This window comes from Phoca vitulina, unplaced genomic scaffold, assembly GCF_004348235.1.
Source record: "Phoca vitulina isolate PV1807 unplaced genomic scaffold, GSC_HSeal_1.0 scaffold6, whole genome shotgun sequence".
NCBI classification, from domain to species: domain Eukaryota; kingdom Metazoa; phylum Chordata; class Mammalia; order Carnivora; family Phocidae; genus Phoca; species Phoca vitulina.
Genome location: NW_022589709.1, coordinates 68,378,394 through 68,397,095, shown reverse-complemented (window position 1 = coordinate 68,397,095; position 18,702 = coordinate 68,378,394). Strand labels below are relative to the sequence as shown.

Here is an 18,702-nt window from a genome sequence, read left to right as displayed (position 1 = left end):
TATTGATGAGTCTCTATTGCATAGTGGTTGTAAGCATAGACCCTGGCTTCAGAATACTGAAAATCTTCCAAAGTTCTAGTTCTTAGATGGGAAGGGGTGCCTACCAGAATTCCCTGGAGAAATTTTCTAAACAGAATGGCTCTCATTTCTCTCCCTTCCAGTTCCAAAAATGGAGCTGGGTGTGGGGGTAGTGACAGAACAAGATAAAACTGAAGACAAGGGCATCTGTACTACTGAAAAACTTCTCATGTTATTCTGTTTGCATCCAGTTTTTTAACCACTCTTGAGGTACCTTAGATTTTACATTGTTACTAAGAAAGACTGCATTGTCTTCTTGATCATTATGCTGGTAAAAGCAATTTCACAGAAAGAAACTACAGATCAACAAGCGGATATACCATCAACAAACACAAATATTTGATGTACAACATCCTTTTCATTTACCCACCTGCTGACTCCAGAGTTCATAGTCCTGGTTCTTTCTTCATCAGCTGTTGTCTTTTCAAAAACCAAAGACAGGGCAGAGACCAATATTTCTGCACTGTGTTTGGTCTTTATTGTCAACCAGGGCAACAGAATGAATTGCAGACAAAGAATTTGGAAAGTGTGGCAAAGGCAACATTTTATGGTCACACTATATTGCAGTACAAAGAAAATTACACATTTAGTTTTTTAAAATGTTCTACGGTAACCACTTTTACTTAAAATCGAAATCCTAGAGATATGGTCCAAGGAACATAATTGCAGTTCTTACAAAATAATTGCTTAGAATTGGCAGACACAAAAGGAAAGTGTAGTTTTCTTAAGAAAATATTATTATTATTTTTAAGGATTTTATTTTTAAGTACTCTCTACCCCCAGCATGGGGCTCGAACTCACAACCCTGAGATCAAGAGTCGCATGCTCCACTGACTGAGCCAGCCAGGTGGCCAGAAAATATTACTGTTAGAGAAGCATAAAGTGCATTCTAACAGGTGAGGGGTAATTTGACAAGACAGAACTAAGATATAACTAATGCTAAACATTCTGAATATAGATGCATGTAAATGTTTCTTCTAAAATAATTAGACGTGGTCAACTTAGGACTATGGCTTTCATGCAATAATTATATTTGTTTTGTTTTTAGGTATAGTGAGAGATCAATGTGGTTTTTGGTCATACGTATTAAAAAGAAAGATCCAACCCTATAGCTTGAAGTAAGTCTTGGAAATTGACAATAGCAAATAAACTACTTAGGAATAGTTTAAAAATTATAATGGCCACTGTTTTGAATGGCCCTTGTTTATTTTGAGAAAGAAAATCTATTTTAAAAATGACTAGGGTTCTTATAGTTCTATTCCTTGCTTTCAGACACAGTTCCTGGAAAGAAGACAGGTGAATCATTCGGGATGCTCTCAGTGGCTGCCATTTCAGATACCTTGAAAGCCACAGAAACTTTCCCCATCCCTGTAAAAACCCAGTGACATTTTATAAATAGAAAGCCCATAAAACATGTTGATTTTAGAAGAGTTCATAATTTAGAATATTTTTATAGACATTCAAGAAAACAGGAGTCATTGAATAGATACTCTCCATATATGTGAGGCTGGAAGAATCCAGTTTTTATGAGAAAGGTGATTCCAATATCTTCTACACTTTACAATTCCAATTTTGGCTTGGGCGTATCTATCTATTTATCTACCTACCTACCTATGGACCTATCTTGCATTTTGGACAGAGTGCTAGACAGGAGGTGAGCACTGTTTATAATCCACTCATGAGAAACACCAGTAGAAGCATACCCATGGCGCTCTAAAACCTGGAAAGAGAATGATCGTACACTGACGTACTGCCCTGGGTTACTAACCAGCCTCCGAATATCCCGTTCTGACTCCCACTTGATCTTCGAGATGGCTTCCTGGTGGGACTGATGCTCACTCCTAAGGTCCCCAGCCTTGATTTTATCCGCTTGGATCATATTGCTGAGAGCCTCGTCCACCTGCTTCTTGGCAGTTTTCAGGTCCGCGATTTCCTGTAAGAGCTTAAGGCGCTCTGCATCAAACAGTTTCCGGGCCTCCTCCCGGGCCTCAATGGTGAGCGCTGTCCTTACTTTGTCACTGCTGCCGTCCCGGAGAGCGCACAGAGCCGACTTGAGCCTCTGGATCTCTCCATCCCGCAGCTTCACCGTCCTTGACATTTCTTGCTCGTGCTGTTTGATGAGATTCTCCCTCACGGCCTGCAGCTCCTTCATCTTCTCCTCATGGAGCTTGGCTTTGAGTTCTGTCACCAGGACCGTGTGCTTGCGCTGCTCCAGCTCACGAATCCTCTTTGCTTCTTGAGTCTTCTCTCTTTCAAGCTTAGACACCTACAGGCAGAGAGGCGAAAGGACGAAACGAGGTGAGCCTCAAAGGAAAGGTGCTCCCAAGCAGGGTCTGTAGCTCAGATCCCTGGGCTCTCCCAATTCCTCACCTCTCTGTGCTCTGAGGGGACGGACCCACAGGCCCCAAAGCTGGGAATATAGTGTGGGAAAGGCGGAGATACCTGGGGATGCTTGTATTATTTGGTGCAGACAGTATCTGATGTTTGGGGGCCTTACTATTCCATCGGTGGTCTGCAGACAACCAACACAGGAATCGCCCAGAAGCTTGTCAGAAATGCAGAATCCAAGGCTCCTTTCCAGACCTATAATCAGGACGTGCATTTTAACAAGTCCCCAGGTGATTGTATGCACATTAAAATTAGGACATAGTGCTATAACGGTTTTGACCTCGGTGGGGAGAAGTCCAAAACAGATCACCTGCAGAGCTTTTTAGACCACATATCCCTGGCTAGGTGCAAGCTGATAAACGTGGGTGTCTTAGGACTGTTCAGAGTTGAATATAATGATCAGACTAATAAAATGGTGCCCAAAGTGATATTATAAAATATTTCTCCTGTTTCCCCCTTCTTTTTTGGCTGCTGTAATGGGGGAAATGAAGCCAGCTGCTATATCCTCAACCTCACCTTTTTTTCCTATGGCAACTTAGTTCTACCTCCAAACATTATGCAGACACACACACACCAGCCCCAAACACTGCAGTTCATTGGGCCATCTCTCTGTTCAAGGGGTCTGGTGGCTGTTACTTCTGCGTGCTCCACGGACGTCCCTTTGTGTCCTTCCCTGCCCCACTCAGCAACCTCTCCCGCTACCCCCACCAACTAACCCTCCAAGCAGTTTAATAAAGTATTCCTTCTAACCCTTAGACCTTTCTGGTATTTTGGTTAAACAAAATCTCCTGTGTTTTGCTTTATTTCTGATGATAATATGGGTCTCCTTAGAGATTAGCCATGGCACTACCTTAATCTGGTTGTGAGTCTGGCTCTGATTCAGTAGATCAGGGTGGGGCCCTGGCATGTGTAGCTTGGAGAAGCCTCTTAGCAAATGGTCTTTACTACTGTCCTCCTCCCCGCTCCTCGTCTCAGCTGCCTGTCTTTGTTTCTCTGCCTCTGTCATGTACCGTAGAATCACACACTCACTCTCTCTCTCTCTCTCTCTCACACACACACACACACACACACACACACAGTCACCTGGAAAAAGGGAAGAATTAGGCAACCCCGGGAGTAATATTCGGTTCAGTGAAACTGGGTCTCTGCCATTTGTAAAATCGGAAAGCTTCATGAAATAATTGTGAAGAGCCTCTCTGGCTGAAAAATGTTAAGAGGCTCTTGTAATTATCATGTAAAGCGTGTGAGATTCTACTTACCTTAACGGTACCTACCTTTGGCTAGAACAGGATTTTCTAAGTCCACATGGCAATTTAATGAATATTTTATTTTAAAGGCACAGCAATTATTACCGCGTTGGTTATTCTAAAAGAACTTAGGGCACAAGGAGGCTTGGGAGAATAAATGGGCATCCTTAAATGACTGTCTTTGATCTTGCCTCCAGCGTCGGCCAGGGTCCCTTCCTGGATGCTTATTATTACATATGCTCTAGAGCTGTGCTGTCTAATACGGTGGCCACTTGCTACAATGAGCATTTGGAATATCCCAAGTCTGAACTGAGACTTGCTCTAAATGAAAATACACACCAGATTTTGAGGTCTTAGTGTAAGGTAAAGAATGTAAAAACCTCAGCCATAATTTTTATACTGATCCTGAGATCACTACCTGAGCCGAAACCAAGAGTCAGATGCTTAACCAACAGTACCACCCAGGTGCTCCAGTAAAGCCCAGTTCTGATCCAATTTATGTACTTGCTCAAAAATCACCCAGGGCTCCTTTATGTTGTGGAATAAAACCCCAACACCTGAGCTTCGCCTTTCCGGCTCCCAGAAGATTTGGTTGGACTCCCAGCTCCCATTTCTGTTTCTCCCTGTACCTCTCCTCACCTGTCCCGCACTGCAGGCCCCGGGGCTTATGCTTTTCCCTGCACACGCCCTGAGTCTCTGTACCTGTATGCCTACGGTTTCCTCTTCCTGACCTGCCCTTCCCTCAGCTTCCTTTGAGATCCTCTCATCCCTCATGGCCAGCTAGATGTCGCCCTCTCCACTCATGCCACCCCTGACCACCAAATGAGAACAAACCTCATTTCTCCTGCCTATGCCTTTTCAGGGCACTTTGCTAAAACCTCCTTACTGCTCCTTTCCACATTTTTCTTTATGCCATGCTTATGGTTTTTTGTATGCTTGTCTGTCCTCACCACCTCTTCTCCTGCTCCTACTCCACACTGCAAACTGCTAGAGAGCTGCCGATGATCCTTGTTCATCTTTGTCCACCCAGTGGTTGCCAGCACAGCACATGATAAGGAGCCCGAGAGTGTGTGTGCAATTAAAGAAGGTATGCCAGTATGTTTCCCTAGCTAGCCCTCTAACCAGAGGCAAGACTAATATATCCTGTCATATAGCTTAGAGAACACAGATCTGTAGGGTTTTCTAGAGCAACCCCTTTTCCTAGAGCATCCATCCCTTCCCAGGGTACACCACGCACATATAAGAATGCCTGTCCTCTACTCGATATTTCTCTCAGTGCTTCCGTAAGGACAACATAAATCTTACTCCCCATTTTTCTAGATTAAACTCAAGTGAGTATCTTCTACCATGGGTGGGCAAACCATAACCCATGGAACAAATACTTTCCCGCCTCCATTTTTGTGAATAAAGTTTTATTGGAACACAGCCATGCTCTTCTATTTACATATTGCCTACAGCTGCTTTTATGCAACAATGGAGTTAAGCAGTCTCGGAGAGCCTGGCCCACAAAGTCAAAAATATGCACTATTTTGCCCTCTACAGAAGAAGTTTGCTGATTTCTCTTCTAATAATACAGTTTTTGTGAAAAAAGAGGCCTTATTTTTCACTGATTTAGGAACTCTGATAATTTACTTTGCATCCACACCTTGGGAAAGTTAACTCTAACTCAAGTAATAGGAAATTAGCCATCATCAATTTCAGCAGCATGTATTTACATTAGGCATTTGCAACAGTATCATGACTACAGGGCTGTCAGGTAGCAAATTACTAAGGGAAATTTTATCAGTTCTTCTGGGAACGATAAAAAACTGGTAAAAATGGACAACGGATAAGGAATTCTGGGTTTGCATTTTGATTTCACAGTCTGCTATATCTGAGAAAGTTGCTTTATCCTTCTGAGGCTCTTTGATTACACTTAAAAACTACCCATAATGGGATTATTCTTAGGGTTAAATTAGCTAATGCATGGAAAAGAACCTTGAGCTGTAAAGTACTATGAAATGCAAGGTAATATTATTACTGGATATAAGAGGAGATATTCATGACCCGAAATTATTTATGTCCAATTCTTGACAGGCACGTTAGACTGTTTCACTCTGTGATCCTGTCATTTCTCTCAAATTATAAACACTGATCTTTTGCGTGTACACTGGAGATGAATGAAAAAGAAAAAAAATGAAAATACAGGTGTATGGAAAATATATCCCAGCCTGAAGATAAAAACAAATACAAACAAACACTGGCCTTCTTGTCCATCACTTAAAGGAATCCACAGAACCGAAAGAAAATTCAAAGGCACTGATTGATTACATTTGGCATTTTTCATGTCTGCTTTTTTTGGTTGCCATGGAAACTGGCATTTTTGCAGGATTTCTAGGTATGACTTCTTTTTTAAGCTTGGGAGAAGTGTTTCACTACGAAGGAGACACAAAGGATGTGACTGACATTTGGGAAGGAAAAAAGCCAATTAAAATTTTTGTAGTAAAACTGTTTTCTGAAAATTATTTGCAGCTCAGATTATACCAGTAAGAAAATAGAATTTACTATCTTAATGTAAATCGTACACAAAAATAGAAAGAACTGCTCCTGACTAACAATGAAAAATATAAAGATAATACCTGAAGTGGAAAAAAATACTTAGTAGAAGAAAGAATCAATTTTGATAAGTGGAAATGTTTCAGAGAAACATTTCCGCTGGATCACATAGTAGCGTTTATTGAGGGCTTACTGTGAGTTACACAGCTTCCTAAAGGCTTCACAAACATCACCGCATTTACCCTTGGCAGCTCTGTGATGTAGGTAGTATCTGTGCATCCGAATCTCAGATGAGAAAGGTGAGGACAAGTCTCTTCACGCCCAAGCACAGCGTGAAGAAGGCTGCTTAGCGCCCAGCATGGGCCAGGAGCCAAGTTTGGGTCAGGTCCCAGACCTCCCTGTGCACTTTTTAAAAAAATTTATTAATTATTTTATTTTATTTTATTTATTTATTTATTTATTGGGAGAAAGAGAGCGCGCAAGCATGCACACTAGCTGGGGGAGGGGCAGAGGGAAAGGGAGAAGCAGACTCCCTGATGAGTGCGGAGCCCGACTCGGAGCTCTTGAGGTGCTCGATCTCACACCCTGAGATCATGACCTGAGCCAAAACCAAGAGTCGGGCTCAACCAACTGAGCCACCCAGGTGCCCCCTCCCTGTTCATTCTGAAACCTCTGGCAAGCTGTTCACGTCCCCCAGCCTCCATTTTCTTATGTGTAAACTGGGATTGGGGGTCTCATTCTCATATGGTCATGGTGAGGGCTGACTTAGATAATGTATCAAAAGTCCTTCGGAAAGGCTGGAACACCTAGGAGATTAATAATTATTAATACATGGTTAAATAGTACAGTATCAATTTTGATGAATATTGACGACATATTGATATTTTTATATCATGCAATGCTATATTAATGCCAAGGACGTAAGTGTAAGAACCCATATTATCAGGATAAGACTAACATGACTATTACTATATTATTAAGACCATAATAACTATTTTCCTAACAAAAACCTTGAAAACAAAGGTAAAATTGGGTCTCCTGGGGATATCTTGAGTTCCCTGGCATTGGTGGCATCTAATCTTAACTTGGAAGAAACTCAGATTATGTGTGTGCAGGAGTGGGGAGGGACAGGGTAAGGGGATGAACCCTAAACAGGGCTTCGAAAGATACAGATCCCAAATCCCTTCTCCCCTGTAGGTTTCACAGAAGAAAAAAATCACTAGGAAAATTTAATCCTACTGGGGAGGGCTTACACTGTGTCAGGAGGAACATTCATGACTATTACCCCACGAGGGCCTCACGTGATATTTTCCTTTCTAGTCTGGCCTTTGAAAGCCAGTGTAAATTCTGCCAAGATAAAGATGGTGATGTTTGAGCTTTAATGTGACCTTAGAAATCTAGGATGAAAAATTGGATGGCCTTGTCCAAGGTGAGGAAGTTGAGAGGTTATCTAGGCAAGACAAGCTAACATATAAGCTTTGGTGTGGATTATGTGCACCGGACGTTCCGGGAGATCTAAACTCATAGTAGGCACGCAGGGAGTCTCATGGGCACTAAGTAACTCGCAATCAGGAGATATGAAGCTGCCACCATATGAAGGTTGTGTGTAGGGGAAATTTTATACAATCTGCAGAGGTACCAAGGCTTCTATTTTCTCATTTCTTACTTTTAGACACAACGCTTCCTGAAAACAAAACCAAAGGTGCATAAAGCAAGAAATACTGCATCCCAAATTGGGGCGCTGAAAATGGAGGCTCTGGAGCAGTCACTTGAGGACAAGGGTTGGCTGATTTTCTGGGAGTTCTAGAGGCAACAAGATACTCAGCATTACCCAGGTCATTTGGGAATTCCCATTTTGGCTCCTCTACTCGCTGTGTCACTGGGAGCATATCAGTTAAACGGTTAGAACTCATTTTCTTTCTCAGTGAAATTGGAATATAATTTGGAATACACAGTAGGCTCGCTGGGAGGAGTAAAAGTGCTCTGCAGTCTGAGGGCTGTTCTAGGAGCACAAACTCCTGTCTGGAGCTGACTCCTCCAGACCCTGCCACTCAGGCCTGCTGCTTTGCTGCCCCCAGCCTGGAGCCCTGTTGTCTGCTCCTCGGCCTCCAAGCCCTCTGCACTGTGCCTGTGGGGTTCACCGAGACTGCAGGCTGCCTCTGCGGGAAAGTAGGAAGCCCTAGGGAATCAGTGGGTGGATTCCACATCTCACAGCAATCCCTAGTGAGTTCACACACCCCTGGGCAGCAGATCATGGCCTCACGCTGTCCACAGGAGAGACAAACAGAGGAAAATACCAAAGCCTAATGGCTACAGCGCCGGTCCAAAAAAAAAGACAGACCTGGGTGGAAATCCTTTCTTTGCCCAAGCCCGGGGTTTTCCATCAAAATAAATACTGTAACAGTATTTATGCCATGGGGTTGTTGGGAAAGTTTTTAAACTGGAACATGAAAATGTATTCCACAAGTATTACTGAGTGTCTCCGGCATGCCAGGCAGCATTCAAAGCACGGAGGACGCCTTCCTTAGGGGATCCCTTAGGAAGACATGGTCTCTTACGCATAAGAAGCTTATATTTTACTGGGGACAGGGAGGGGGCAGTTAGGCAGTGGGCAATGCACAAGCAAATGAACAAAATCACTTCAGGCAGTACAGAGTTCTATGCCGAAGATAAGAGCAGGGTGATGTGATAGAGTAAATGGATGTCAGAGCGTTACCTGGACCAGGTGGTCAGAGTGGGGCTGACACCTGCGGGTCCTGAGAGCTGTCTCAGTGCCAGAAGAGCTAGAGCACACGGTTGCCTTCCCTGACCGATCCCTACCATTTTGGAAGGACCATAGCACCTCCTTACTGCCCACAATCTATTCATTTTAGAGATGGGAAAATGCAGGCTCAGAAATGACGAGTACACACGGCACTGAGGCCCCACTGTGTGTTCTCTCCTCTCCGCACCCTGGTTCCACCTTCTTGGGCGTTAAGCTTGGAGTTCAGTTAGAATGACCTACTTACCTGCTTATTCCTATCACTGCTTGGCAAATCTTTTAGACAAATTTCTATTCATTAGATGTTGATTATGTCTAGTCTTTTTGTTTCATTTCCCTGCAGTGGAAATGCAGACATTTAGGAGAGAAGGATTCAGGTATGTTCGTACCCCCACTCCCAACACTTTGTTTCTTCATTTGAAATTTGCTTAATAGTGGAGAGTAAACTTCTGATATGCTCTCTTCCTTTGCCTAAGGCTTCCAGTTTTTTCAAGACCTGCACATTTTTTTTTTTTAAGATTTTATTTATTTATTTGACAGAGAGAGACATAGTGAGAGAGGGAACACAAGCAGGGGGAGTGGGGGAGGGAGAAGCAGGCTTCCCACGGAGCAGGGAGCCCGATGTGGGGCTCGATCCCAGGACCCTGAGATCATGACCTGAGCCGAAGGCAAGCGCTTAACGACTGAGCCACCCAGGTGCCCCGACCTTCACATTTTTTAAGACCGTAGGTAGTGCAAGACCTAGAAACAACCTAAGTCCATCAGTGGATGAATGGATAAAGAAAAAGTGTACATATTACATACATATACATGTTATATAATATGTATATACTATGTACACACACACACACACAATGGAATATCATTAAGCCATTAGAAAGAAGGAAATCCTGCCACTAGCAACAACACAGATGGACCTTGAGAGTATTTTGCTAGGTGAAATAAGTCAGAGACAGAAAAACAAATACCATGTGATCTCACTTATATGTGGAATCTAAAAAACTTGAACCCACAGATAGAGAGAAGAGATGGGTGGTCGTCAGAGGCAGAGGCAGGGGGCTAGGGGTAGGAGAAATGGGTGAAGGGGTCGAAAGGGACAAACTTCCGGTTATAAGATGAATAAGTTCTGGGTATGTAATGTACAGCATGGTGACTAGAGTTAACAACACTGTATTGTATATTTGGAAGTTGTGAGGAGAGATCTTACAAGCTCTCATCAAAAGAAAAAAATTTATTAACTGTGAGAAATGGGTGTTGAGTCAACTTACTGTTGTAACCATTTTACAATATATACATGTGTCAAATCATTACATTGTACACCTAAAATGAATACAATATTATATATCAATTGTATCTCAATAAGACTAGGGAAAATATATCAAAAAAGAAAACAAGAACATAGACTCTGAAGGAGAGGCAAAGGGATTTGAAGAACTAGCTCTGCTACCTCCTAACATGTGACTCTGGGTGAATTACTTTACTTCACTGAATCTTAGTTTCCTCATCTGTAAAATGGGGATAACAATGCCCACCTATAATTAAATCTTTTTTTTTAAAAAAAGATTTTATTTATTTCTTTGAGAGAGAGAGAAAGAGCTTGAGTGGCGGAAGGGGCAAAGGGGGAAGGATAGGGACAAGCAGTCTCCACAGTGAGCACAGATCCTGCCATGGGGCTCGATCCCAGGACCCTGAGATCAGGACCTGAGCCGAAACCAAGAATTGGATGTTTAACCAACTGAGCCATCCAGGTGCCCCTTGAATCATAATACTTAACATGCCTGACACAAACTAACCGCTCAAGACCAACACACACGCATACATCCATATGAAGTAGACACTGCTATTCTCCCATTTGACGGATGAGGAAAGGAAAACACCGAGGGATTTTTGTAACCTGCTCAGGGTCACTCAGGTGGTATGTGAAAGAGGTGAGATTATGTCAGGATGAAATGTGCTTATGATAGCATGTGACAGATAGTAAACATTCAATAAAGTGTAGCTATTTATATAATCAGTTTAAAGCATTTATGCCTCTGCTCTGTCGGCAGTGTGTTCTGTAAATGTCAAGGGGTGATGTGTCTTTCTGGAAAAATGAGTAATGCTCCATGGCTTCAAAGGTCTCCACTCTTTAACTAGCCCATTTCCCAATAGCTGAATTGTCATTTTATCATCATAGCCTAGGAGCCAAACTGAGAATATGAATTAACATCTTGGCATTGTTTATATTCTCTCTCTGAAAGCCTGGGCCTTTGGAAACACAATCATATTTATTTTAATAAAACTGCTTTATGACTTGCTTGCCCTCTAAATTCCCTTTGCTCTTTGGGGAAGGCTGCTGACAGGCAATGGGGCTTTGTTTTAGTCCCTGTGCTGGGATCATAATTAACTGCCACAGAGAGGGAGACCGGGGATAGTCAGCAGAGAGAAGGTTAAGGACAGTGCTTTTATGCATGAGACTGACTTTCAGGCTCTTGTCTGAGGAAGGGGAGATTATGCTTGACCTGCCACCTTAGAGACCAGGCCCTGGATAAACAGGCAGCCCAGTCCAGGCTCAAGAGTTACTTACCCCTTTTAAAAGGCTTGGATGTGTGGAAAATTGGCAGTGGTAGGGTCTGCAGGACCTCTGCCCTTCTGAAACCTCATGAGTCTGCTCTCTGTAAATCAGTGTCAGTTTATAGTTACCAGTCTCTAGACTGACAGGCTTCTCCCTATGAATGTAGTTTGTCATCCTGTCGTTACTACAGTTAAAGGAGTCTGCCTCCCTGGAAATGTGACGTTGCCCCAGGGAAAGTTAAAACCAATGAAATGTTCTTAGACCGTCAGACCTGGAAGGAATCTTAAGAGTGCTGTGTTTGCCAACACAGAACTACGTCCGTGGGGACTGCCTGGACCGTCTGCTAGAATTCCAAGTCCTAGTCCTCACTACGCCTGCCTTATCAAAATCCGCGGACTGTGGGCCCAAAGGTCTCAATTTTAATAAGTTCCCCCAGGTTGTTCTAATGCACAGTGAGGCTTGAGAGCTACAGATATGGAGAAACAGATTCAGTCATCTGAATTACAGATCAAGATACTGAGACACTTCAATTTGTCCCCGAGGAGGGATAAACACAATGCCCTGGTCTTTGGACTCTCAAACAAATGTTTTTGTTTTGTTTTGTTTTGTTTGTTTGCTTTTATGATATCATATTCCTTTTAGCTTCATGGAAAAAGACTTCCTCCACAAATTTTACACTGGGGTCTGGTTATCCAAGGTTTATAAGGCTTAGCTGAGATAGGAGGCAAGGGGCACTGGGCGATCCAAGCTTTATTATTGCTGAAACCAGGAGGAATAGATTTTTGGGAAAATAAATGATTAAAATTTAATAGTAATGTCAAGGAAGAAGAGATAGATTAAAAAAAGAATAAGGATATTGGTTTTTGATTGACAGCTTCATCAGGAACATTTATTTTTGTTACTATACAAAGAGTTATCTAAATAGGGCAACTTGGTGCTGACACGGCTGTCTCTGATTTGCAGGGAGCAAAAATGTCTTATGTGTGTCGGGTATTTGAAAATGCTTTCCTATCCATGACCCTATTTGATCCACATCACTCTGGAGAGGTAAGTGTTAGCATATCCAACTATGAGATGAGATTCAGAGAAGAAAAGAGACTGCCCTAAGTCTAGTTAGTAACGACTAACATGCATATTAGGAAGCGTATTAAGAAGACTATTACTACGACTGTTTAGGAGTGTACCATGTGCCAGGAATCTCTCTGAGCACTTGATAGGAATTTTCTCATTTAATCATCATGACTGCTTTATATACTTGTCTAATTTGACCCTCATCACAGCTCTATGAGATAGTAACATGTTACTGATGAAGAAGCTAAGGTATAAGGGAATGAATCACCTTTCATTCATTCCTCTACTCATTCAACAAACCCATGCTAAGCTTCTCAGTTCTAGACATTTATTTAAGCTCTAGGGATACTCTGCTTTCGTGGAGTTGACACTGGAGGGTAGAAAAAAGCACTAAACAAGGAAATGGATAAATACATAAATCGCTATGAAATGAATCAAAATAGACTGTGGGAGTAACTGGACATGGCAGGTGTTGTGTCTTGGACACTGTGGCAGATGAAAGGTACTGGAGCTGACACCTGAAACAGGTATACAGCTGCCTGGGGGAAGAGGGGCAAAGGCCCTAAATGTGATCAGCGTATCTCTTGATCCAGCAAAGAGGATGGAACGGAGTCATGGGGGGGCGGGGGAAGCAGTGGGAGAGGAGTCAAAGACAGGAGGAAGAAACATCCTGTAGTGGTAGGGAAAATCCTTTGACTTTGAGAAAGGTAGGAAGCCACGGAGGGTTTGAGCAGGGCAGTGACCTGATGTGATGTACTTTAGAAAGCTTGCTCTGTACCAAAGCGGGGAGATCCCATAGAGGGCAGAGTGGAACTTGCCCAGGGTCATACAAGTGATGGGAGGTAGTGGGGGTGCAGGTCATCTCAATGTTTAGCTCTGGCTTCCTGAGGAGGCACGCATCAGTCTCACCAGCATGTTATCCTCACCTTCCGCGAATCCTGTGCTCGAGTCCCTCCTGCCACACACAAGAGACTCTCCCTAAGGACAGGGGTTGTTGCTCTCCACGGCAACTGGCAGAGAGGAGCCACTGGGGCAGGCCAGCAGGCAGAGCTGGGCCAGAGCCGTTCTCAAGGCTGTGGCCCCAGGTGGCCTCACTCACCTTGGACTTCTCTTGATGCAGCTCTATCTGGATGTCTGTGAGCTTGGTCCTGAGGTCTTCATTGGCAGCTTGAAGGGCGACGATGAGCGCTTCGGGCTTCTCGCCCTTATTTCGCCCTTTCTTGGACATTGTTCCTTTCTAAAGGGAGTCTTGTTTTTGAATGCCTTTCAAACAGGTGCTGCCATGTTACTGCTTCTTATCGTGGGTGCAATATCTCAGCATCTACTGTGTGGTGCTCCTTGGTAAGGTCTCCTCAGCCGCTGCCCTGGAAGCCCTGGGGAGAGGCAGAGACGGCGATTACGGCTGTGGCAGGGACCTGGGCCAAGGGCCAGGCAGGGTCTCTCAGCCTGAGCTACCTGTATGAGCCTGCTCCCGAGGGCTCCTGCCCCCAGATCCTCCCATCCACTTGGCACATGAATTTAGAGCCATCTTTCGAAAGACGTGGTCTGGTCCTCCAATGCCCTGCTCAAAATCCTCCAAAGACCTATGAGTATTTGAGTGTATTTTTCACATCTCAGAGTGCTTTTTATGTCTGAAACTGCCCATTCCCCTATCTTATCTCCTCCATTTCACTCACTCTCCAGCCCTAAGAAATCCCCTTTTTGGGGTGCCTGGGGTGGCTCAGTCAGTTAAGCGTGTGACTCTTGATTTCCACTCAGGTTATGATCTCAGAGTTGTGAGATTGAGCCCCGCCGCTGCATCGGGCTCCACGCTGGGCATGGAGCCTGCTTAGGATTCTATTTCTCCCTCTCCCTCTGCTCCCTTCCCCCCCTTTAGCTCTCTCTAAAAACAAACAAAAAAAATGCTTTTTATTTTTTTTTTAAGCAGGCTCCATGCCCAGTGTGGGGCTTGAACTCACAACCCTGAGATCAAGACCAGAGCTGAGATCAAGGGTCAGTGGCTTAACTGACTGAGCCACCCAGGCACTCCAGAAATGCCCTTTAATTTTCTGATTCTTGCTCTCTTCCCATAAAGACTTTCCCTACCCCGTTCATTTCTCTCCATGCTCTGCCCAGCCTCCTCACAAGTCCTCCCTTGTGTTCTCATCCTCACAGCCTCACACACATACAGCTTAGTTTGGCTAACTTTTATGCTTCCTTCAGGTCTCAGCTTCCATATCAGTTCTTCCTGGAAGCACCTCTAGATTATTACGTGCCCTCATTATTTAATGGTGGTCACACCTCCATGAATCTGTAAACTTTGTGAGGGCAGGAATGCATTAATCCTATTTAAAACTTGCTTCTCAGAATCCATCATAAGACCTGCCACATACCAGGTAGTCAATTGGTATTTGTGAAAGGAAGTCAACTATGTAATGACTTCATGTCGCCCCATAGAGAGCCCCCAGTTTAAGAAAATTCTATATACAAAGACCTAGAATCATACAATGGATAAACTAATAGAGGGGGGGATTAATTATACTGGGTTAATTGAGTGACTCATTTATTCATTCAGTCAATATTGTTAGAGTTCCTTCTTTATGCTGTGGTAGGTACACCATGTTGAAATTGAAAGTAAGAGTTCCAAGACAAACAATAAAACTTTTATATCTATCTATCTATCTATCTATCATCTATCTTCATCATTATCATAATCATCACCATCACCTATCTGATAACTGCCTTTAAAAAAATAAACACTAGTTGTTTCAGAAGTATAGACAAGGACTCCTCCCTCCAATAAGGTGACTAAGGAATCTCCTTGAGGAAGGCGGCATTGCCTGGAACTTAAGGAGGTGGATGTTAACAGGTGTAGAAACAGATGAGACATCCTAAGTGAATGAAATGGCAGGTGCTGAGATACAGAAAAAAAAGAAAATCACAGCAAGTATTTTGTGGGGAAAAGGAGGGCCTGATCAATTAACCCAGAGTATGGTTGATGGGCAGTATGCTGGAGAGGTTGCCTGGAAATGATAGATTGTGGAGGACCTGGAACACCAACCTTAAGATTTTGGAATCTTTTTTTTTTTTTTTTTTTTCAGTAAGCAATGGGTAAGCTGCTGAAGTTCTTGGCAGGTGGATACCCTAATGGGAAATGCTTTGGTGTGGTTATTCTGGTGGCAGAGTGGGGAGAAACTGGGAGTGGGGAGACTGGATAGAAGGCTACTGAATTTGCCAAGGTGAAAGATGATGCAGCCCTAAACAGAACAGTATCAACGAGAGAGGGGAAAAAAAGGGATGTGTCTTGATTTACAAATTCTTAAATGCGTCACAGGAATGAGGAGATCAGAAAAATATGGATACTAAATTGTGAAAGTCAATGGGAAAAACATAACAAGATACTAGAGAAAGTTTCTCACACAACCTTTCAGAAAATTGGGTATTGTGTACATGGAGGTGCTTCGGTCCAAAACTAAGGGGAATTCCTACTGGTCACCCATATGTTCCCGCAGCTGCTGTTCTCTCAAGCCCCCTGGTATTCAGCCTGGAGGACCATGCTGGGATCCTGGGCTTTCTGCCATCCCCACATGAGCACTGGGGCCATGCCCTTTGCAGTGTGACCCTAGGGAAAGGGATAGGAAGAGGTTAGGAGGTAGCGAGGACCAGTCTGTCTCTAGAAGTCATGGAACTGTCCACCATATTCTACCCTAAGCTGGATGTTGGAGTCCTTCTTCATGCTTATTTTGCAAATGTCGCCAAATCAAGTGTATAGCTGGGAGATGTTAAAGGGGCTACCATTCTTTGCTTTTAGAATTGAAATGAATTAACAAGCATTTATTGGATTTTTATGACGAATACTACTAGGCACAAAGATAAATAAGACAGTATTTAATTTCAAGCAGGTGTTAGGGAAGTGAACTCACATGTTTTTGTTTAACAGGTTTCTCTTCCTCTAGCTGAGCTCTAAACATTGCTGGTCCCCTGGGTTCCCCAAAGTTATCACCAATGACCCCACCAATAGGGTTATGACTCCCCATTTTATATCCATAGCCCTGACCACTCCCCAAACCCCGACTCACATATTCAACATCTTACTTACCAAATCTACTTGGATATCTGACTGGTGGATCAAACCTAACCTAACTAACATGGATGTCTTTATTACTAGCCCCTCAGAGCTTCATTCTCTCCAGGTTTTCCCATATCAATAAATGCACCACCATGGGCCCAGTTGTTCCAGATCTAAGCTTAGAAGCCCTCTTTTCTTCTTGTATCCATCATTCCTCTTCTCTAGTCCACCAGGGGTCCTGTTTGTTTTTCCTATAAAATATAATTCCCTTTGGTCAACTTCTCTGAACCCCCTACAGTGTTCTCAGAACATGGAGAAAGGAGGAATTTGAGAAAAACTTCAGTCACTTCATAGCCTTATGGTCTTCCTTTCTGACTAGAGATACAGGAATGACAGAGAAAGAGCTTGAGAAGTACTGGGAGTCATAAATTTGCCGGACGCATTTAGAGAAGGTTGTGAACAGGGAGAAGACAAACTGGGTTAGATTGCACAAACTGGGTTAGATTGCAGATAGGTTCCTGCATGACTGATGGTTAGAATTCATTGATAATGATTCCATTTCATTATGTAGAAACAAAGCATTTGAATATAAGTGTAATAATAAGAGCTCAGAGTGACTGACTGCTTTGAGCTAGACATTGGACTAAGCACTTGACATACTGCTCTCATTTCGTCCTCCCTAAAAATAGGGGGAAACGATTCACAGAAAGATGAATTAACTTATCTAAAATGACTGAGTCATAGGGAATGAGGCCTTCATGCAAGACTGGGACCCAGGCTGCGATGCCCTGGGTTGCACTGCCTCATGTCTGCATTTTAGAGAGGTAGCTCAGGCAGTGTGATAGATGGTGAGTTCCCAGGGAAGGTCACACAGGAAGCAGGAAATCAGGCTGCTCACTGGTCCAGGTGAGTGGAAGACAGCCCTGAATCTACCCATGGCCATGGGGATGAAAAAGGACATAGTAACTCTGACACATGGAGACTCTGATGGAATCATGTCTTCCTTTTAAACATTATTACTGGCTTGAACATTCTTCTCCGCCATGGTAAATAATGAGTACCAGCTTTCTGGTAATACTTGCAGCAGAAATGTGCACTGCCATAGTCATATTTTACATTTTAATCTATAATCCTTTCCCAAAAAATATAATACTATGTGCCTGACTTCATGCATTTTTTTTGTCCGGGAATTATTTTTAACTTAGTCCCATAAGGGCTAGGGAAAAGAAGAGGGTTAAAAAACTAGAAACAGGGGCGCCTGGGTGGCTCAGTCGTTGAGCATCTGCCTTCAGATCAGGTCACGATCCCAGGGTCCTGGGATCAAGCCCCATATCGAGCTGCCTGCTCAGCAGGGAGCCTGCTTCTCCCTCTCCCACTCCCCCTGCTTGTGTTCCTTCTCTCTCTGTGTCTCTGTCAAATAAATAAATAAATAAATAAATAAAATCTTTAAAAAAAAAAAAAAAAAAACTAGAAACATGTCCAAGACAGAAAAAAGCATCACAGAAAGTTACTGATAGAGTCAGCTTATGGATACGGTAAGGTGAGCATCAGTTCATAAGGATGATCCTGTACATCCTCCTGGTGAAGGGGAACTTTGTGAAGCCTTTTCCGGTCGTGATGGGTATCTGGCAATCTCATGATTCTCGTGTATAATTTTACTACAGTGCTTCTGTCGCCCTGTGCTGCCTCCCCCCAACCCCACTTTTTGGATAGCTTTACTGAGATATAATTCACATATAAAATCTACCCTTTAAAAGTGTATTAATTCAGTGGCGCTAGCATATTCTCAATAGTGACCAATCATCACCACAATGAATTTCAGAACTTTTTATCACCCCAAAAAGAAACCCTATACCTGTTAGCAGTCATTCCCTATTCCTCACCAAACTCTCTCAGCCCTAGGCAACCACTAATCTATGGATTTGCTTATCCTGAACATTTTCTATCAAATGGAATCATACAATATATAACTGGCTTCTTCCACTATAGCATAACATTGTCAAGGTTCATTCATATTATA

The 18,702-nt window shown here is 43.2% G+C and overlaps 1 protein-coding gene across 5 annotated transcripts in view; it reads right to left on the bottom strand.

Annotated features, from left to right (window-relative positions):
- JAKMIP2 (janus kinase and microtubule interacting protein 2) overlaps nucleotides 1-18,702 on the bottom strand; it is a 157,351-nt gene that overhangs the window by 50,095 nt on the left and 88,554 nt on the right. For 4 of the 5 annotated variants that reach the window (XM_032404420.1, XM_032404419.1, XM_032404422.1 and 1 more), the window contains 2 exons: nucleotides 13,734-14,007; nucleotides 1,847-2,344 (listed from right to left, as the gene is read on the bottom strand). In XM_032404420.1, coding sequence (XP_032260311.1) covers nucleotides 1,847-2,344; nucleotides 13,734-13,862 — 627 coding nt within the window. In that variant the 5' untranslated portion in view covers nucleotides 13,863-14,007. The remainder of the gene's footprint in view (nucleotides 1-1,846; nucleotides 2,345-13,733; nucleotides 14,008-18,702) is intronic. The other variant, XM_032404424.1, reaches the window with a different exon arrangement.